Genomic DNA, 23,094 nt, shown 5'->3' on the forward strand with positions numbered 1-23,094 from the left:
TGAGAGTATAAGACTGCAGTACAGTGAATGCAGTATAAAGTGTACTTCTGTATATTAATCCACAGTCTGCAGTATATGTATGGTGAAGCAGTATAATCAGTTGTTAGATGCTGGGGTAAGAAATTACAGTGAATACAAGAAATACACACTGCATAGCAAAATATACAGACATCCCAACCTATAAATAAAGCTAAATAGATCCATTATGCTTGCAATGACACCATCAAACAGTATTAGAAATACATATGGAAGGAGAAGGGAGAGAGTGTTTGACATATACTGTATGTAATGATAGAGAGATGGATGGGTGGATGGACAGTCACAAATGGATGGATGGAGGGATAGATGGGTGGGTAAATGGATGGATACATGAGTGCGGGGATGGATGGAATGCTGCATGGAGACTTGTGTGAATACAGGAGACTTGTGTGAATACAGGAGACTTGTGTGAATACAAGTTAAAAGCTGTTATGATCAAGCAGTGATTGTTTCTGGTATGTTCTGGATGACAGTATTCACACATAGTAATCATGCTACAATGCAGACATCGAAAGATGTTATAGGTGAAGTATTTATAGTGCATGATAATGTATACAGTGAAAACCATTATTATATTTAATGGATGTGGTAAGTCACAGTATCATTCATAAATAACTCGAACGGCAAGCAAAACCAGAAGAGGTGAGAACCTTGCCTGACAATAAGCTGTCCCCAGAATGCTATCACCACTGCTCCTGTGGTGGGCATGTCATAGTTCTTGGTGCCTCTCTTGACATTGAAGGTTCTCCCACCCGTCATACATGTAAAGGTGTACTTAGCTACACTGAGCCATACCCCACCAACAAAAGGAAGCGTGCCCTCTCAATTGCGTTCTGTAGTTCGCAAAGAAAAATGTCCATCCCTGTGTCATTTAAATGGACACCATCTTGTAACATTAGTTGTCAATTATCACCTGCCTATGGCAAATTCTGACATGGCGCAAAATCCTTGCACTAAGTATCCGCCTTGGTCACTTTAAAACCAAAGGTTTTAGCAACTTTTATTTTTTTATGCACAAACAAGAAGTATTCAGCTCACCCCTCTTCACTCCTGATCACACCTCCGACGCACGGAAACACCCTGACCCGGGTGTATAGTGCATACACAACATAAAGAAGGATTTTTCCATGATTACGCCCTCTTAGGGTGAAACGCGTAGGAAATTGCTCCCCTCCATACGCCTCTCTATGTCGTTTTTACCTGATGGTATGAAGATTTTATATTCTCAATAAAGCAATTATTATTTATTTTCTCCCTTTATTCCTTTATTAATAGCAATAAGATCTGAAGAATCTAATGGCCATACATACACATATTCCTGTTTTTACAAGTTTTTTCTCTTTCAACTCCCTGGGTAGATGTGAGCCCAATGGAGCAACACTCCAAAAGTAAGCATCCCGAAGCATAGCCCATGGGGATGGTATAAGCCATCTCATGCTGTGCAATAGCCCCACCTGGAGAAGACGACATTATCGGGACCTCTGCTGGAAAAACCACTGAATTTATAGGAGACATCACGTCTTTGAATATCGATAATACCTCTCCGTCAACGACATAGGAGTCGTGATTAGAATTAGTCCTTAAGGCATGACAACTCACCCTCTGAGAGGAGGAACAAGGGACCTGGAGGGGAAAGCTGCGGACGTCTTGGTGGGATGGTCTTCCTTCTCCAAGGCCATATTCTGTGGTCCTCCTCTGCCATCCGGGACCCCGGCTCTTATCACTTATGTGTGATCCACGGCTACGATGATGATGACCACGAAGGAGATGATGAGTCTGTATGGGGTCTGGACCCTCGCCGTGAGCATTTAGTGTACGACGACCCAACGGTCAGTTCTGTGTGACACCAGACGCGACTATGTGCCCACCTGTGTCTCGTATGACTGGCAGAAGTGGAGCTACAGACACATCTGGATGGGAGCTGTGTCCTATGAGTGTATACTGGAGTGTGTGCTTCAATGTTAGTGCACGTCCTGTTAGGGGTCCTGCCTTTGGTTGTCAGGGATGATGGCTGCATCATAGAAATCATCCCAAGAACTTCCATGAAGTGTCTGCTGTGCATGAGGAGAATTCCAAGCTCTCACTGCATGCGCTGACACACTTTAGTCAGCAGGTGGCGACAGTGCTATTCAGGATGAAGCGCAAGTGACACCTCAGGCAGAAGAGCTCTTTTGTCTGGGCGAAGAGAGGGTTAATGCTAAGTTGTGTGCAGTCCTGCAGCGCAGGCTCAGACTGTGACTCATCCCTGCCATCGCTGTCCTGCCCCGGGGTGAGCAGTGGGCTCCGCTATGGCTCCCTGCACCTGCTCCTCCTCGTGTCCCCTCCCGCCCTGAGTGGGAGCAGCGCGCACTCACCTGCACCAGCGCTCGTGCTGCAGTGTCGGCCATGATGCCGGTAACACGGGGGAAGGGGCTGCCCCGGTCCTCCTGACGTGCTGCCGTGTCTCCGCAGCTCGCAAGGGTAAGAGACTAGTGAGGGGAGATCACGTGCACTTAGTTTTAAGGACCTGTGTGACCCCTCCTATCGGGACAGCCCATTTACTACCCAGGAAAGGGGGGGGGCAGACGCAACCAAGTGGAGCCACATGTAAGCCAGCTGCTGCTGACCAGCAGAGCCGCGAGGTGACAATGCCCGGGCTCCTGCCCGTCTTCCCGCGGATCTAGCTGGTCGCTGCTCTGTGGAAGGACGACAAGGAAGGCAGCGAGCAGCCCACCCGTTCTCAGGCAGATGACTATTGTGGTCACCCTGGCCAAGGAGCCCTCACGGTGGAGCCCGCCACTTCCTAAAATATGACCAGGGGTGCTTGGATGTGTCGGCAGTGTGATGACAGCTCCAAAATCTGGTTTGCACCCCGGGAGAACGAGAAGCCTTTCACTGATTCCGAGAGGGCTCAGAAATGGCGACTGTCTCTAGCATCTCTCTTGTTTTTCACAGTCCTGCTTTCTGATCATTTGTGGTTCTGCGCTGAGGCGAAATTGACAAGGACCAGAGACAAAGAGCAGGGCAGCCGGATGACCCCATCCACGGTGGAAGGACCTCCGCGCTCCCCCACCCTCCCCTCATCTCCACAGAGCCTTGGCCAAGGCACACAAGCTATTTTTCTAGGAAATTCTACCCAAGCTCCGCTCCAAGCCTGTCCCCCACATAGTCCGTTGGGTCAATGCTACGTGGTCGATGACGCGGAGTCTCTCTGTAGGAACCGGAGTGAGGGCTCGTGGAGTAAGCCCCCTCACTCCAACTGGAGTCATTTTTACCTTCCCTTTTGTAATTCCTATACACTTTCAGATTTGTTTTCTGGGTTCTCGAATCCGGACGCGTTAAACTGTAGTGGGGACATGGCGGAGAATGGGAATGTGGCTGGTTGTAGACAATGTGTCCAGGCGTATAGAGGCTATGACCAGCATGCTCAGGAGAAATATCAAGAATTTGAAGTTTTGCTACAGAAATATTTACAATCGGATGAGTATTCGGTCATATCCTGTTCTGGGGACTGCAAGGTAGGACATTGGCTTCTTCTCCATGTCCATGCTCCTTGGACGGTGGCTGTGGTTGACATCTCAGGACTGACAGCTGATGGTTGACCCTTGAGAAAGTCTTTCTGTGTCCTTGTGCATTGCATAGCCCTGATCCATGTGAATATGCTGGCATGTCCGGCCGGACTGTGGCCTGAGCTCCACGATTAGGATCTAGGAGCACATGCTGTTGTATGAGAATGTGTCACATATCACAGTTGGGGTCCTTGTGAACAGTGTGATCATTGAAGCTGTACATGGAGGGGCCGAGATACTGTTTTCATAGGGTTCTTAGAATAGAATTGTTTGCAGTTGTCACTAGCTACAAATGCAGGAAAGCCTTGTGCAGATCACAGTGTGGTTTTGGCCTCTTATTAATATCATTTGGCATAAAGGTTTCGGGACACATGGCTTTCAAAACGACCCTCAATGTAGGATACAGGCCGGTATGACATGATACGGATTGACGTTAAGGCAGCGATGAATACATAACCTTATGATGATCATGTTATTTTAATGTTTTTCTTTATTTTCCGCCAAATGTTTTACCGCATGGACTTTTAGTGCAATGCTCGTTGTTATCTAGTGTCCGAACAATTTCTAATCATGTTGATCTGATATCTTGCTGCATGAGTGCGAATAATGCGACCCTATGAAGGATACGTAAGGCTACAAGAATGTCGAAAGTACAGTATGTCTCATCAATGTGGTCCCATTATGTGGTGGATCGGACTTGCCAAGCACAGGCGGAAGGCCTGAAAGGAAACATATGCCATCAGTTGTGACTATAAGCATGTACCGGTGACCCATTCCAAAGAGAAATGGTTGTACTTGCTATTGATATGTTATTGCTGGGGAGTGGGATGTTTGGGGGATGTTATATATTTTAAGTAAAATCAAGTACTGATCTGGTGCTGCCTAATTTTTTTTGTTGCTTTTTACATTTGACAGACTGCCAGAACTATTTGTTCTTGAGATGTTGTGGGTCATTAACATTTTATCTAGTCTGCTGCTTTCAGTAGCTGTCCATGGTGCTGACAGCCTGATCTGTGGTCCTGAAGCTGGCAGTGTCAGAAGCCAGGACTCAGGGGCTAGGTTTAGTTTTATGGAAAGGGTTGTAGAGTTAAACCAGGCATTACCATTATGTATACGGTCTAGCTCGCTACAGAAATCATAGCAACAGGATCTTACTAGTTATGACATTGCCTAATTGTAGATAAGTCAGTGGAGATCAGCTTCTCATGACTCCTCCATAAAGCCTATCTGGCTGGTGACTATTTGTACCTTACCCTACATTGAGTGTATGTCTTAACTGATGATACATTTGTCTTGATGTGGATAATACTATATGCACAGAAAACCCCAGGAAGGTAGAAATGTCAAACGACGTGGTCTATTGTGGTCATTTTCTTGTAGAAGGTAAAATACCCTTATGCCAAGTTGATTATTAACGTTCCTTCAAGATTTAGGGTTTGCTTTGTTTTATCTACGTGAGGATGTTTGTCCATCGATACACTGTTATGTTCATTTCTCGGGGATACTGGAAGGTCCCGTTTATTATTTTGGATAAAGCATTTTACACATTAATGGAAAAACTGAAAAACGTATTAATGTTCTGGGAGGAGAATGCGCTGCACTTCCCAAATTCTGCCCATTGGACATCATTTTCCGAAGGGTCCAGTTTCACATGAAAGGAAAAGTGTTGCTTCACCACTTCACCGTCTAATTATCATCGGTGGCTTAACGATAGCTGACTCTTCCTGATTGGTAAAACATGACCTCTTCACATTACAAAGAGCAGAAAGCATTAGGTAGTAATCTCATCTCCATGCAGGGCTGGCTTATATCCATATCCGTCGTGACGTAATGCCCATTCCTATGACGTTCTGGAAGGCTCAGTGAGTAAATTATGTGTGCTAATCGTGTTATAGTCCTGCAGTCAAAGCACAGTTGTCAATTGCTCGTTTCCTCTCGTAACCACATTATGACAGTACTGATTTGGTGGAACGATATACTTTTCTTCTCTAAACCCATATTTGTAAATGATGACCTGTCGCCCATGTTAATATTTGTTCCTAAATGCCAGATTTGCTGCAGTTTGTTAACCGGCGATGTTCAGGCTATACTCTAGATGCTATTTTCTGCCAATATGTCAATGAAAGAAAAACGTTTCAGACCAAACAGGTTGTGGATGATGAAATTCAGCTTTATATCAGTGTACTGTATATGATATAGGATCGCCTGAGTATTCAACCTACGCTTTTAAGTTTTCTTCATACTTTGGTTTCAGGAGAATAATATTCTTGCCAAATCATTTCATTATACCTTGTTTCGAGAAGTGGCTAGTGTTTGACACTTTCACCCTATTGGTATTCATATCTTAGACAATTATGGCATATCTACAGGAAATATAACTCTGTGGTAGATGTCATATCTATGAGACTCCTCGGATCCAGCATGGGATTCCCTGACCGACATCCCACCTGGTGGGGCAGCTGCTGGCCATGTCATGTGGCTGGAGGATGAATGAGATGGCCACACATATGCAGATCTCTCTATTAACTTCTATGGAAATTTCAGGAACAGCCAAACAAGGATGTATTGCCATCTTTCTTCTATTTCTCACAGTAGATGCTGCAGCCATCAGACATCTCTAGGGTTGGACTTACAGTAAGATGGGGTTGGTGGAAGCCCTATTCCGGTGCGGTTCCCAGAAGTAGGGCATGCTTGCTGTGGCTATGCTGTAAACAGTGGGCATTCCCTGTCACAGACGCATAAAAGATCATGTCATTGGAGTTTGCCATAACTGTGACCATTTTGATCAAAGATTTGTGTACTTGATATCTCCATAACATTCTCAAAAAGGATATGTAAACAAGTTGTCACTCAAATAAATGCTGATTTCCGTAAAATACTGTATTGAAGATTCAAATTTGAGGAAATATTCAACCAAACCTAAGGAGTTTTGATTCTTTTCCTCACTGGACAGAAATTAGGGTGCACTTCAACTTAAAGGGAATGTATCGTAATTTCTTTTGTTGTGTTAATAATTATTAATTATATTATGAATGATTTTTACTATAAAATTAAACCTACTGTTTTAACAGTTTTTTAGTTATTAATTTTTATGCAGCCATTAAGCACGACACTTGCACACCCCAAATATGGCCTTCCTCTGGGCTTTGGAGATTGCAGTCCGTGTCTTCTACACTGTGGCTGCCTCCAGCTGTGGAATGGCCTCACCCACTGGGTTGTCCAGGTCATAGCTGGGGGGGGAGCCTTTTTACTGTGGCTACACTTTCCCTCTGTTACTGCTCACTGTGCAATGGCGAGTGGTGACAGGAGATGCCATGATGAGGTGATCGGCAGCCAGATATTGTGCTGCTGTCAAGCTACCGCACTATTCTCACTTTTGGAGAAGGCACTGTGCATCTATTCCCCATCATGTGATACAGCCCAGAGCCGCGTATCTCATCCCCATCATGTGTTATACAGCCAGCAGTGCCGCATATCTCATCCCAATCATGTGTGATACAGCCTGTAGTGCCGCATATCTCATTCCCATCATGTGTGATACAGCCTGTAGTGCTGCATATCTCATCCCAATCATGTGTGATACAGCCAGTAGTGCCGCATATCTCATCCCAATCATGTGTGATACAGCCAGCAGTGCCGCATATCTCATCCTCATCATGTGTGATACAGCCAGCAGTGCCGCATATCTCATCCCAATCATGTGTGATACAGCCAGCAGTGCCGCATATCTCATCCCAATCATGTGTGATACAGCCAGCAGTGCCGCATATCTCATCCCAATCATGTGCGATACAGCCAGTAGTGCTGCATATCTCATCCCAATCATGTGTGATACAGCCAGTAGTGCTGCATATCTCATCCCAATCATGTGTGATACAGCCAGCAGTGCTGCATATCTCATCCCAATCATGTGTGATACAGCCAGCAGTGCTGCATAACTCATCCCAATCATGTGTGATACAGCCAGCAGTGCCGCTTATCTCATCCCAATCATGTGTGATACAGCCTGTAGTGCTTCATATCTCATCCCAATCATGTGTGATACAGCCTGTAGTGCCGCATATCTCATCCCCATCATGTGCGATACAGCCAGCAGTGCCGCATGTCTCATCCCAATCATGTGTGATACAGCCTGTAGTGCCGCATATCTCATCCCAGTCATGTGTGATACAGCCAGCAGTGCCGCATATCTCATCCCAATCATGTGTGATACAGCCAGTAGTGCTGCATATCTCATCCCAATCATGTGTGATACAGCCAGCAGTGCCGCATATCTCATCCCAATCATGTGTGATACAGCCAGCAGTGCCGCATATCTCATCCCAATCATGTGTGATACAGCCAGCAGTGCCGCATATCTCATCCCAATCATGTGTGATACAGCCAGCAGTGCCGCATATCTCATCCCAATCATGTGTGATACAGCCAGTAGTGCCGCATATCTCATCCCAGTCATGTGTGATACAGCCTGTAGTGCCGCATATCTCATCCCAATCATGTGTGATACAGCCAGCAGTGCCACATATCTCATCCCAATCATGTGTGATACAGCCAGCAGTGCCGCATATCTCATCCCAATCATGTGTGATACAGCCTGTAGTGCCGCATATCTCATCCCAATCATGTGTGATACAGCCAGTAGTGCTGCATATCTCATCCCAATCATGTGTGATACAGCCAGCAGTGCCGCATATCTCATCCCAATCATGTGTGATACAGCCAGCAGTGCCGCATATCTCATCCCAATCATGTGTGATACAGCCAGCAGTGCCGCATATCTCATCCCAATCATGTGTGATACAGCCAGCAGTGCCGCATATCTCATCCCAATCATGTGTGATACAGCCAGCAGTGCCGCATATCTCATCCCAGTCATGTGTGATACAGCCAGTAGTGCTGCATATCTCATCCCAATCATGTGTGATACAGCCAGCAGTGCCGCATATCTCATCCCAATCATGCGTGATACAGCCAGTAGTGCTGCATATCTCATCCCAATCATGTGTGATACAGCCAGCAGTGCCACATATCTCATCCCAATCATGTGTGATACAGCCAGCAGTGCCGCATATCTCATCCCAATCATGTGTGATACAGCCAGCAGTGCCGCATATCTCATCCCAATCATGTGTTATACAGCCAGTAGTGCCGCATATCTCATCCCAATCATGTGTGATACAGCCAGTAGTGCCGCATATCTCATCCCCATCATGTGTGATACAGCCAGTAGTGCCGCATATCTCATCCCAGTCATGTGTGATACAGCCAGTAGTGCTGCATATCTCATCCCAATCATGTGTGATACAGCCAGCAGTGCCGCATATCTCATCCCAATCATGTGTGATACAGCCAGTAGTGCTGCATATCTCATCCCAATCATGTGTGATACAGCCAGCAGTGCCACATATCTCATCCCAATCATGTGTGATACAGCCAGCAGTGCCGCATATCTCATCCCAATCATGTGTGATACAGCCAGCAGTGCCGCATATCTCATCCCAATCATGTGTTATACAGCCAGTAGTGCCGCATATCTCATCCCCATCATGTGTGATACAGCCTGTAGTGCCGCATATCTCATCCCCATCATGTGTGATACAGCCAGCAGTGCCGCATATCTCATCCCAATCATGTGTGATACAGCCAGCAGTGCCGCATATCTCATCCCAATCATGTGTTATACAGCCAGTAGTGCCGCATAGCTCATCCCCATCATGTGTGATACAGCCTGTAGTGCCGCATAGCTCATCCCCATCATGTGTGATACAGCCTGTAGTGCCGCATATCTCATCCCAATCATGTGTGATACAGCCTGTAGTGCCGCATATCTCATCCCCATCATGTGTTATACAGCCAGCAGTGCCGCATATCTCATCCCCATCATGTGTGATACAGCCTGTAGTGCCGCATATCTCATCCCCATCATGTATGATACAGCCTGTAGTGCCGCATATCTCATCCCTATCATGTGTGATACAGCCTGTAGTGCCGCATATCTCATCCCAATCATGTGTGATACAGCCAGCAGTGCCGCATATCTCATCCCCATCATGTGTGATACAGCCTGTAGTGCCACATATCTCATCCCCATTATGTGTGATACAGCCTGTAGAGCCGCATATCTCATCCCAATCATGTGTGATACAGCCTGTAGTGCAGCATATCTCATCCCCATCATGTGTGATACAGCCTGTAGTGCCACATATCTCATCCCAATCATGTGTGATACAGCCAGCAGTGCCGCATATCTCATCCCCATCATGTGTGATACGACAGCCAGCAGTGCCGCATGTCTCATCCCAATCATGTGTGGTACAGCCTGTAGTGGCGCATATCTCATCCCCATCATGTGTGATACAGCCAGCAGTGCCGCATATCTCATCCCCATCATGTGTGATACAGCCAGCAGTGCCGCATATTTCATCACCATCATGTGTGATACAGCCAGCAGTGCCGCATATTTCATCCCCATCCTGTGTGATACAGCCAGCAGTGCCGCATATCTCATCCCAATCATGTGTGATACAGCCAGCAGTGCCGCATATCTCATCCCAGTCATGTGTGATACAGCCAGTAGTGCTGCATATCTCATCCCAATCATGTGTGATACAGCCAGCAGTGCCGCATATCTCATCCCAATCATGTGTGATACAGCCAGTAGTGCTGCATATCTCATCCCAATCATGTGTGATACAGCCAGCAGTGCCACATATCTCATCCCAATCATGTGTGATACAGCCAGCAGTGCCGCATATCTCATCCCAATCATGTGTGATACAGCCAGCAGTGCCGCATATCTCATCCCAATCATGTGTTATACAGCCAGTAGTGCCGCATATCTCATCCCAATCATGTGTGATACAGCCAGTAGTGCCGCATATCTCGTCCCCATCATGTGTGATACAGCCAGCAGTGCCGCATATCTCATCCCAATCATGTGAGATACAGCCAGCAGTGCCGCATATCTCATCCCAATCATGTGTGATACAGCCAGCAGTGCCGCATATCTCATCCCAATCATGTGTGATACAGCCAGCAGTGCCGCATATCTCATCCCAATCATGTGTGATACAGCCAGTAGTGCCGCATATCTCATCCCAGTCATGTGTGATACAGCCAGTAGTGCTGCATATCTCATCCCTATCATGTGTGATACAGCCTGTAGTGCCGCATATCTCATCCCCATCATGTGTTATACAGCCAGCAGTGCCGCATATCTCATCCCCATCATGTGTGATACAGCCTGTAGTGCCGCATATCTCATCCCCATCATGTATGATACAGCCTGTAGTGCCGCATATCTCATCCCTATCATGTGTGATACAGCCTGTAGTGCCGCATATCTCATCCCAATCATGTGTGATACAGCCAGCAGTGCCGCATATCTCATCCCCATCATGTGTGATACAGCCTGTAGTGCCACATATCTCATCCCCATTATGTGTGATACAGCCTGTAGAGCCGCATATCTCATCCCAATCATGTGTGATACAGCCTGTAGTGCAGCATATCTCATCCCCATCATGTGTGATACAGCCTGTAGTGCCACATATCTCATCCCAATCATGTGTGATACAGCCAGCAGTGCCGCATATCTCATCCCCATCATGTGTGATACGACAGCCAGTAGTGCCGCATGTCTCATCCCAATCATGTGTGGTACATCCTGTAGTGGCGCATATCTCATCCCCATCATGTGTGATACAGCCAGCAGTGCCGCATATCTCATCCCCATCATGTGTGATACAGCCAGCAGTGCCGCATATCTCATCCCCATAATGTGTGATACAGCCAGCAGTGCCGCATATCTCATCCCAATCATGTGTGATACAGCCAGCAGTGCCGCATATTTCATCACCATCATGTGTGATACAGCCAGCAGTGCCGCATATTTCATCCCCATCCTGTGTGATACAGCCAGCAGTGCCGTATATCTCATCCCCTTCATGTGTGATACAGCCTGTAGTGCCGCATATCTCATCCCAATCATGTGTGATACAGCCAGCAGTGCCGCATATCTCATCCCCATCATGTGTGATACAGCCAGCAGTGCCGCATATCTCCTCCCAATCATGTATGATACAGCCTGTAGTGCCGCATATCTCATCCCCATCATGTGTGATACAGCCTGTAGTGCCGCATATCTCATCCCCATCATGTGTGATACAGCCAGCAGTGCCGCATATCTCATCCCAATCATGTGTGATACAGCCAGCAGTGCCGCATATCTCTTCCCCATCATGTGTGATACAGCCAGCAGTGCCGCATATCTAGTGCCCATCATGTGATACAACTTAGAGCTATGAATCTAATGCCCATCATGTAAGATACTGCTTGCAGTGCTGCGTATCTTTTCCCAAAAATGTGTGATACAGCCAGCAGTGCTGCATATCTCATCCCCATCATGTGTTATGCAGCCAACAGAGCTGCGTATCTAATTCCCAATATGCGTGATACAGCCAGCAGAGCTGCATACCTAATGCCCATCATGTGTGATACAGCATGTAGTGCCGCATATCTAGTTCCCATCATGTGTAATACAGCACGCAGACCTGCGTATCTAATGTCCATCATGTATCATACAGCCTAGAAAGCCGTATATCTAATCCATTCATGTGTAATACAGACGGCAAAGCCGCATATTTAATCTGATCATGTGTGACGCAGCCTAGAACCGCGTATCAAATGCTCATCATTTGTGTTACAGCTGGCAGTGACATATATCTTATGCCCATCATGAGTGATACAGCATTACAGAGCCGTATATCTAATGTAATTATGTATAATAGAGCCCGCAGGGCCACATAACTAGTGCCCATCATGTATGATACAGTCCGCAGAGCCAAGTGTCCAATCACATCATGCATGACACAGTCCACAGAGCCGTGTATCTAATCTTCATGTGTCATACAGATTGAAGGGCCGTGTATCTAATCCTCATAATGTCACAGCCGCATGTCTGTCTCTGCAGGTGAGCTGCGGGCGTCTCTGGACGCATAACGGGCATGGGATTTCTTGAAATCCCATCCACTATGCTGTGACATCTGGACGCTGTGGGTTGGACACTGTGGAAGTACGCAGCGTCCAAACCGCACCGTTTCCTGACTGTGTGCACATGCCCATAATATATCTTGTCAAAGAAATCTGCTGCTTTCTCTTGGACTGATCAGTCATTTTCAAAATTTTCAATTACTGAGATAGAATCTTATCCATAGCAACTGCCGCCTGTGTTGTGCAGGAAGAGGGAATAGACAGAGGTCCTTCCCCTTCCCATCTACATAGAATCTTATCGGTACCAACTGTCATCTGCTATCATTCTAATGTAAAAATCTGTCTTTATGGAAACATATTTTACCCATGAACTGACCATTGTGAGAATGATGGAACAGTCCTGGGGGAGAAAAAAGCAGATATTCTCTAATAAGATATATTGCAAAGTTCCTTATTGTGTGTTAACAGATGATGGACCCGAGTGGGGGCTTGGTTTTTGTGGGTTCAGTTGAAGCTTTTATTGGCAGCATTTTCGGGCACTTAACATTTATTTATTTTTCCTTTTACTATGCTGTATTAGTGATACGGCGGCTTTATTCTTTGGGTCAGCACCATCACAGCAATGCCAGACTTATATTGATTTTGTTAGATTTTGCTACTATAACAAACCAAAAACACAAGATTTTTCCATCACCACATTTTCAAAGCCATAGGTTTTCTATTTTTCTTCTGAAAGAGTCAAGTGAGGGCTTGTTTTATTTGTGGGATAAGTTGAAGTATTTATTGGTACAAACTTTGGGGTGCATGATATTTTTTTAACGCTTTCCATTCAAATGTTTGAGATGCTGATTAAAAAAAAATTACTGAATTGCTGTTTTTTGTTCAAAGAAAATTGGATTTTATCATGTGGAAGAATTGGGAAGTGTATACTTTGTTACAATGAAGCTTCATGGTGTCCTAATACCACAATATACATCAGTAAGATTCCACAGAGACGTGACGTATCCCCCCTGTGCTCATGTGTACCACCAACACTTTTCATAACACTTTTCTACATCAGAATTTCTGTTTTTTTTTTCCTCTGGGAAAATGTATAATTAGCAAATTGTCTAATGGGTAGCACCATTAGAATACATTTAATGTCGATAAAGAATTAGAGTGCTGATATTTCATATGTTACATAATTCAATAATAAAGATTCTCTTCAGTTTCGCTCAGATTGATGTAATTAGATTGATTCGTAATGACTGCTCCACTTTATTTCTTGTTATTATAAAATGTAGCATTGTTTTATATCCCTGTAAAAATACTCTGTAAAAGCTTCATATTAAGTAGCTGAGGTTAATTTAATTTATTCCTGAAAACAAATTATACCAGTTAATTACGTTGTATTAGAATAACACACTAAAGCAAGCGAGTTTTAAAAATGAAATCACAAACACCAATATTTAAAGACTTTTTATTACAAATTATGTTTCTTAGGTCAAAACTCTAATGGGACACAGTCATGTATTCATCCATCCAATTAGCAAACCAAACACAATTTAAAAGAAGTTTTTTATGTTTTAGATTCACTTATTGGGGTACAATATTTTCAATATTTATATAAGATATTATGTTATAGTTCCATACATTCTCATTATTCATTCACTGTACCTTTATGATTCAGACATTATTTTGTGCACATCGGCAGAAAAAAGCTTCTATACATAATTGAATTTTGCGTCTATGCGTACCTGAATTACACTATGTAAGGCCGGTTTCACTCGTTCTAATATTACCGGTACCGGAAAAACCAGTACTGGAGATATCAATGTCCGCATCAGTACCACACGTACCGGCGTCAGGGAAGCAGCGGTACATGATGAGATGTTGCTCATCATTCTCCCCTGCTCTGCCGGTGATCAGCGCAAGCAGGGTAGACTGTTGAGAGTTATATTCAACTGATAACAGCAAGAGAAGGTGGCAGCTGATGGGAGTATTACTCCCATCAGCCTACACCTGCTGCCGCTAATAACAGTGAGATCATGTGATGAATACTCCCATCAGCCACCGCCTGCGCAATAAATAATTTAAAAAAACTAACGTCATCCTGTCTGTATACTCTTTTGCTTCCTCCCCTGCCCAGGAGCTGTGGTATGATCAGACCATGTTCCTGTATGGTCAGACACGGCCATTACACAGTACACAGCAGGGGCACATTTATAAGATTATCTCAGCACAGGAACATTTTATTTAAACACATCCAATTGTGGAAATTATTATTGTTCCAAGATCTATTGATTAAAATTAACTTTTCTTCATGGGAAAACCTCTTTAAGTCTGCTTTTGGTTCTGTGTAATGTATGTGTAGAAGAAAAAGGTCATGTACTGGCTGAGCCAGCAATATAGCCACCCCTAGGGAAGCTTAAAGGGTTCATTTGGCAATAAACCAAAGGAAACATCATCAATATGAGATTGATAGGGATCCGATACTTTGAACCCCTACCAATCAGCTGAATTCTGCTCAAGTGGCTGCCAGATTTAAACCCCCCCCATATACCAGCCCAGCACCCCCATACATTATTTCCTATTCCGGTGAGTAAACAAAGTGATGATAGCCCAGGCAAAGGAAAGTTCATCAATATGAAATTGGTTGTGGTCCTACACTTGACACGTCTACTGATCCGCTGAAATCTACTCCAGCGGTTGCCGGATATAAGCATTCATTGTTTATTCACTTGAATAAGAGATCAATAATAACCCATCAAAAGGAAAGGCCATCAATGCAAGATCGGCGGCGGTTTGACACTGCACCTCCAATAATCAGTTGAAATATGATCCAAGTGGTTTTCAGCTACAAATAACATATGGGTTGTAGGACATTGTTTACGCACTTGAATAGGAGGTAAAGCACAGTATCCTACAGAAGATGCCATACAATGTACGGAGCCGCCTTGTCCTGCTTTGCACACTGCTTATATCATCAGAGCAGCTATCAACTGATTGGCTGGTTTGTCGGATCCTCACTGATCTCATGTTGAAGACCTATTTAATCCTGGACAAACGCATTGAGGATAGTAAAGCAGGATTTTTACAATAAATCAGTTACAAAATTGACTTTGACTGGAGAACAAGAAAATGACTGTCCAGTGTGAGGAGTCCTACGAGTGAAGTGAAAATGCAGGATAAAGGGGTATGGGATGTAACTGCATTCATATGTGAATTTTCAGGTTTCAAGTGGAGTTAGGGTATATATAGTATACACACTATCATTAGTATTAATTTGGTACATTTTTATTTATTTTTAAGCTTTGTTTTTGGTTGGCGCGCACACCAAGCACATTTAGTTTTCAAGACATTCTTACAAAGGAAGTATCCAGCTGTTGCTATTCCTGAAATGTTTCACCTCCATTGTCAGGGGACACCTGCTAAATCTAAAGATGCTGGAACTACCTCTTGTGTTCTGTCATTTATCCCAGGAACACTGCATCCCAAGGGCCAAATGGCAGATACTTAGAATGCTCCAAATGTCATTGGGATTTCATACAGTTTTATTACTGTGAATAATTCGCCGGGGGAGGGGATCCGCATGGCTTTATGGTTATATTGGACGTTTGTTAGCTGCTGGGTAAGCAATTAATTGCTCCGGATTTCTTAAACTGTGAATTTTAAAAGTTATTTAAAGATATTGTCATCTATTAAAGTGTGATTTAGCCCATAAATAGAAACCAGTTGGAGGGAATGCGATCATTTGTCCTTGTTTAATCAGATCCTCTGGGATATAATGTATATATGTAAAACAAACACTATGTACAATATTTAGGTGGTATTTTGTTGCTATGTCACAGAATTTGCTAATAAAATGTAAAAAAAAGATGTTGATTGTACCTGATGAGCAGTCTGAACACCCAGCAGTGCCAGAAGCCTTGGTAGTATCATTACTACTCCCAGACTATGATTATAGTATGAGTCCAGCCCTAAATACTGGAGAGTTATTCCCAACACTGTAGGGTTATTAACTATCCCTGGGATAGCTGCTGTACTCGGCCATCTCAAACAGTCCCACAGACAATGAATACATCCATTATACCGGGCATTTCCAAACCCAATCGTTAGGATTAGTGGGGGACCCAGTGGTTGGACGTCCGATGATCAGTGATTACCGGTGGATAGGTAATAATTTGATTATTGAATAACCCTTTAATCTAAACTTGTTTAACTGTGCACTAAAAGGTAAGTGACCTACCAGTACAAATTATTGTTACCTGAATCGAAGAATACTTATTTCTCAAGCAATACAAATACTTAAAGGGGTTGTACGCGCTCATCTGAACTGGGAGGCAATACCTGCTGGTATCATGTACTTTCTGATGCCCTGCTGTAACATCCTCTGCACCTCTTCCTTCTTGATGCAAAATACATGCAATGGAAATACTATTTCTCACTTGGGATTCTTCCATACAGTTTTCCAGCACTATCACTTTTAGTAGAGTGCAACGTCTTACTGTGCATTGTTGGAAGCTATCACCATAATTTAAGGAGGACCTGTCACTGGGTCAGAAGTGGTCAGTTTTTGGTCTTTTTTTATCCCTGCTGAGTATTCCATGTTTTATTTAAATCCATACAGTGCTAGAGATATGGACTTTTTATTTAGTGCTAATTTTCATGGTCTTTACCAAGGGGCATGACTCATGGGTGTCTTTGGCGGCTTGTCCTTCGGCTGCTCTGCATTATTACCTTGTGCTCTTGGCAAAGGCCATAAAAATGAGTACTAAATATAAAGGACAATATCTCTGGAACAGTATGGTGTATTTAAAAGAAATAAAGTAAAGAAGGGAAACTCAGGGTAGCAGCAAGAAAAAATAAAGAACAAAACTGTATATCTTTGAATTTAAACAGATATGCCTGGGAATATTTCACAGGTAATAGGACATACCTGCAAAGAAAAGTCCAAGTGTACAAAATCAAGTATAAGCGTGTTTTATTGTGGGACACATGGCTTGTATGATGGTGGGGTTTTCTGTTAGCGCTTGCGATACATCCATGTGAAATGTGCCAAATCAGTTTGCTACTTAAAGGGAATCTGTCACCCTTTTTTTGGCTTTGCAGCTGCTGGCATAGACATTGGGGGCTTATCTACAGCATTCTGTAATGCTGTAGATAAGCCCCCGATGTCTATGCCAGCAGCTGCAAGCAGAAAAAAAGGGTGACAGATTCCCTTTAATAATGAATAACTGCCTTACATAATGTGAATCTAAACGCCTGATTTCATAATTAGGAGAACGTCTACGAGAATGGGAATAAGGGAATAGCTATTGTAAAGGTAGAGAGAATGTTAAGCAAAGGGAGACACTGCAAAGTGCTTACTGTTGGCACAGTTTAGCAAGAATGCCATGTTGGCAGGAGTAATGTTACATAATGTGTGCAAATACATTTATTATCATCTGGAAGGAGAATGGGCTTCATTTACAGAATCACTGTGAGTATAATGAGCGGGTCTCACATGTGGCTGCTGCATCTTCTTCCACTACCCAAACTATTGGATGTACTGAGAATTCACATTAGAATTCAATATTGCCAATTTATCGCGTTACATCTTGTTCTAGAAGATGCTGTATTTTCCCAATTTACCTTAAATGGGCTTTTCAGCATTTTTATAGAAAGCCTAACACAGTCCGTAATGGCATATCACTAGAATGCGCCATCCCTTCCTAATATCTAGGTTTCCAACTGTTGAACTGAAGGGGCACATTATTAACTGGTGTTATGGTATTGCAGTTCAACATTTCATCATTTTTACCAACAGAGGTAATCCCCTTCCCAATCTGAATATAACAGCATAGCCTCCCCATGAGCTGGGATGAGAACATTTCTTTCTTACATTTGGTGGGCACGTTTTCACAAATGTATGGCATTAGCAGCATTTCTGGCCCAGTAGGGCTCACCAGCTACACCTTTCTGTACTAGTTTGTTTGCCCTCGGCCTGGAGACCACGTCAGAAGGATGGTTGGTATTGTTGGTCTGTAGCTCACAGAGGATTGCCTCTTAAATTGATATTTTATAACTCTGGGGCTTTTTAGAACAATAATTAGGAATCAAGTGTTTGTAGAAACGTTCGTTCCTGCAACTCAGCTCATCTAAACCGGCCAGCAAACAACTAATTGATGAGCAAAAAAGCTCATTCATTCATTGCATGTGATGATCTTTAATCAGGGTTGTCCAACGGATATATTTTTTTTAAGCCGTGGATGTTAGTAAAATAAAAAACAGAAGCATACGCACCGACCAGCAGCCCCATGGCTCCATGAAGACTGCGTTGTAGGTCTGCACCAGCCCTGGGAGTGATGCAAAGTGGCGCAGACCTCCAGGGTGGCCTGCACTGGTTCATGGGGCTGCTTTTATTTTCATAGAATCATAGAATCGTAGAGTTGGAAGGGACCTCCTGGGCCATCTGGTCCAACCCCCTGCTCAAAGCAGGATTCGCTAAATCATCCCAGTCAGATGTCTGTCCAGCCACTGTTTGAAGACTTCCATTGAAGGAGAACTCACCACTTCTCGTGGCAGCCTGTTCCACTCATTGATCACTCTAACTGTCAAAAAGTTTTTTCTAATATCTAATCTGTCTCTTCCCATTCAGTTTCATCCCATTGCTTCTAGTCTTTCCTTGTGCAAATGAGAATAAAGTTGATCCTTCTACAATGTGACAGCCCTTTAGATACTTGTAGACAGCTATTAAGTCTCCTCTCAGTCTTCTCTTTTGCAAACTAAACATTCCCAAATCCTGCAACCTTTCCTCATAAGACAGGGTTTGCAGACCGGTCACCATTCTGGTCGCTCTTTTCTGAACTTGCTCCAGTTTGTTGATGTCTTTTTTAAAATGTGGTGCCCAAAACTGGACACAATATTCCAGATGAGGTCTGACCAAAGAGGAGTAGAGGGAAATAATGACTTCACGTGATCTAGACTGTATGCTTCTGTTAATACATCCTAGAATTGCATTTGCCTTTTTTGCTGCTGCATCACACTGTTGACTCATATTCAGTCTGTGATCTATTAGTATACCCAAGTCTTTTTCACATGTGCTGTCACTTAGCCCTATTCCTCCCATTCTATATATGCTTTTTTCATTTTTATTGCCCAGATGTAGTACTTTGCATTTCTCCCTGTTAAAAACCATTCTGTTAGTTGCTGCCCACTTCTCCAGTTTATTTAAATCTTTTTGAATCCTCTCTCTCTCCTCTCTAGTATTAGCTATCCCTCCTAGCTTTGTGTCATCAGCAAATTTAATCAGTTTACCCTCAATTCCTTCATCTAAATCGTTGATAAAGATGTTGAACAATACAGGGCCCAGGACAGAGCCCTGTGGTACCCCACTTGAGACATTCTTCCAACTGGATGTGCAGCCATTTACGACCACTCTTTGGGTCCGATCACTAAGCCAGTTATGAATCCACCTAACAGTTGCCTTGTCCATTCCATACTTAGTCATTTTTTCAATAAGGATTGTATGAGAGACTTTGTCAAATGCTTTGCTGAAGTCAAGATATACTATATCTACAGCATTTCCTTGATCCACCCAATCAGTGATACCGTCATAGAAGGAAATTAAGTTAGTCTGACATGACTTATCAGTTACAAACCCATGCTGACTCTGTTTAATCACTTCATTCTTATCCAGGTATTGACATACATGTTGTTTAATAATTTGTTCAAAGATCTTTCCTGGTATAGAAGTCAGACTCACCGGCCTATAGTTGCCTGGGTCCACCTTCTTCCCCTTTTTGAAGATAGGAACAACATTTGCTCTTCTCCAGTCTTCTGGCACTTCTCCTGTTCTCCAAGAATTTTCAAAGATTATGGAGAGGGGTTCAAAAATTTCTTCTGCTATCTCCTTCAGTACTCTGGGGTGTAATTCATCTGGACCTGGAGACTTGAATTCATTTAGGTTAGCTAAGTGTTTCCTCACTATCTTTCTGTTTATAGATATCCTGGATTCTTCTATTCCCTTAATAGGACAGTGAATAACAGTTGATGTTGCATTTCCTTTCTGAGAGAAAACAGATGCAAAATAGGAATTTAAAAGTTCAGCCTTCTCAACATCCTGTCTTACCATTTCATCATTTTCATCCTGTAAAAATACTATAGCATCTTTGACTTTTCTTTTACTTTTGACATATCCCCAAAATCCTTTATTATTGCTTTTGACATCTCTTGCAAGCCTCAGTTCATTTTCAGCTTTAGCTAATCTGATTTGTGCCCTGCAGGTTCTGCAGACAGCATTATATTCTTCTTTAGATATGCCTCCCTCTTTCCATTTTATAAACTTTTTTCTTCCTTTTTAGCATGTGCTTAAGTTCTGTGTTCATCCATCCTGGTTTCCTTAAATGCTTCCTATTCTTCCCTCTTTTCGGAATTGTTAACAACTGTGCATTGAGAATTTCATTTTTCAAGATTTCCCATCCTTCCTGGACATTTTTGTCTTTAAGGATATCCAGCCATTGGATCCCTCCAATTCTCTTTCTGAATCCCTTAAAATCTGCCTCTCTGAAATCTAACCTTGACGTCTGAGTCTTCACAGGTCTTCCACCTCTAGTTATCCAAAATTCTAAAATAGCATAGTCGCTACCTCCTAGGGTCCCAGCCACTTTTACCTCCTCAACCATTTCCTCCCTGTTTATAAGGATTAGATCCAAGGTAGCAGTTCCCCTTGTTTTCTCCCTTACCTTTTGGAAGATAAAGTTGTCAGCAAGAGAGGATAAGAATTTCCTTGACCTGTTAGTTTTGCCTGAGAGAGATTCCCAACAAATGTCTGGATAGTTGAAATCTCCCATGACAACCATGTCATATTTTTTGGAGAACTTGGCCATCTGATGCATAAAGAGTTCATCTATATCTTCGGCTTGCACAGGCGGCCTGTAGTAAATGCCTACAATGGTGTCCTTTCCATTGTTCTGTCCTTGTATTCTTACCCAAACAGTTTCCACAGAACTCCCAGTCTCTGAAGCTTCAATCTCTGTGCAGATATACGCGTTTCGAACATACAATGCGACACCTCCTCCTCGTTTATCAAGTCTGTTTCTTGCAAATAAGTTGTATCCTTCTAGTCTTGTATTCCAATCATGTGTATTGTCCCACCAAGTTTCAGTGATTCCAATGACATCATATTTCTTTTCCTGTGTTAGTAGTTCCAATTCTCCTTGTTTGTTGCCCATGCTTTGTGCATTAGTATAGAAACATTTTAGTTTGTGATTGGTTTCTCTTTCTCCAATATTTTTATTAATTAGATTCTTTCGTCTTTGTTCTTCCTTTCCACTTCTAATAGCAGAGTTCTCAATAGCATTTGTCAGGTGTATGGCTTTTTCTGGTCTTTTGCTTCCCTTCCCATGTTGTTCTAGTTTAAAGCTCTCCTTACAAGTGTAGCAAGGCGACTTCCAAATACATGCTTTCCAGTCTTCGTAAGGTGCACCCCATCTCTAGCAAGTAGTCCATCGTATAAGTAGTTCACTCCGTGATCCAGAAATCCAAATCGTTGCTGACGGCACCATCGACGTAGCCAGTTGTTTTAAGAGCGTCGATGCCTAGAAACAAATATTTTTATAGTAGGCCACCATTTAGAAATCATTGTTCTTAGCAGCACATCATCTCATGTAAGCAGGTGAAGTGCTGCTGATGATATGATAGTTTGTGTGCACAGAACAAAAATTGTATGAATGATCTTATTGTGGACATAGAATTCTGCCCTTCTTGTCTAAACAGGTCATTAAATGCCTGCTGACTGTCATATGGATGATCGGTGGTTGATGGCAGGGACTGGGCAGTGTAACTGGGTCCTAACGCTCAAATGATTTATAAACTGTACCTAAGAACGTGTCTAAAACATGGCATTTGAAGGGTTTTAAGACACAATGAATATTATACATAGGTGTATAACTTTTCCAATATTAAACTCTTAGGCTATGTGCCCACGTAGCGTTTTAAAACGCTCACTAAAAACCGGACTCCTTCCCAGAAATCGCGCGGTTTTTTCCACGTGATTTCACCGCGATTTTATCGCGATTTTGCCACGATTTTCGCGTGCGATATTCAAGCACTTTCCAAGCGATGCGATGCATCGCTTGGAAAGTGATTGACAGGTTGGTCACACTCGTCAAACATAGTGTTTGACAAGTGTGAGCAGCTTTTTACTATTGAGGCCGCCTATGCGGCATCAATAGTAAAAGATAGGATGTTAAAATGCTAAAAAAAAATAAAAAAATCAGGGTATATTTACCTTCCGGCGTCCCGCGCTGCCATCCCGGGCCACAGCGTTCCCAGTAATGCCTTGCGAGACCTGTGATGACGTAGTCTCGCGTTGCTATAGCGATCTCGCGAGACCGCTAGAGTCACGCGAGACTACGTCATTACAGGGCCTTGCCGCAAGGCATTACTGGGAACGCTTAGGCCGGGAATGCAGTGCGGGACACCGGAAGGTAAATATACCCTGATTTTTTATTCTTTTTTTTACAGGGGTATGGTACCCAGGGCCTGGAGGACA

The 23,094-nt window shown here is 43.5% G+C and overlaps 1 protein-coding gene across 1 annotated transcript in view; it reads left to right on the forward strand.

Moving 5' to 3' along the window:
* Positions 1 to 2,233: 2,233 nt before the first annotated feature.
* Positions 2,234 to 23,094, forward strand: part of NALF1 (NALCN channel auxiliary factor 1) — a 751,636-nt gene continuing 730,775 nt past the window's right edge. The window contains exon 1 of the mRNA XM_073569473.1: positions 2,234 to 3,536. Within this exon, the coding sequence (XP_073425574.1) occupies positions 2,829 to 3,536 (708 nt within the window). The 5' untranslated portion in view covers positions 2,234 to 2,828. The remainder of the gene's footprint in view (positions 3,537 to 23,094) is intronic.

This window comes from Dendrobates tinctorius, unplaced genomic scaffold, assembly GCF_039654945.1.
Source record: "Dendrobates tinctorius isolate UK_male_01 unplaced genomic scaffold, ASM3965494v1 ptg000026l, whole genome shotgun sequence".
Classification (NCBI taxonomy): domain Eukaryota; kingdom Metazoa; phylum Chordata; class Amphibia; order Anura; family Dendrobatidae; genus Dendrobates; species Dendrobates tinctorius.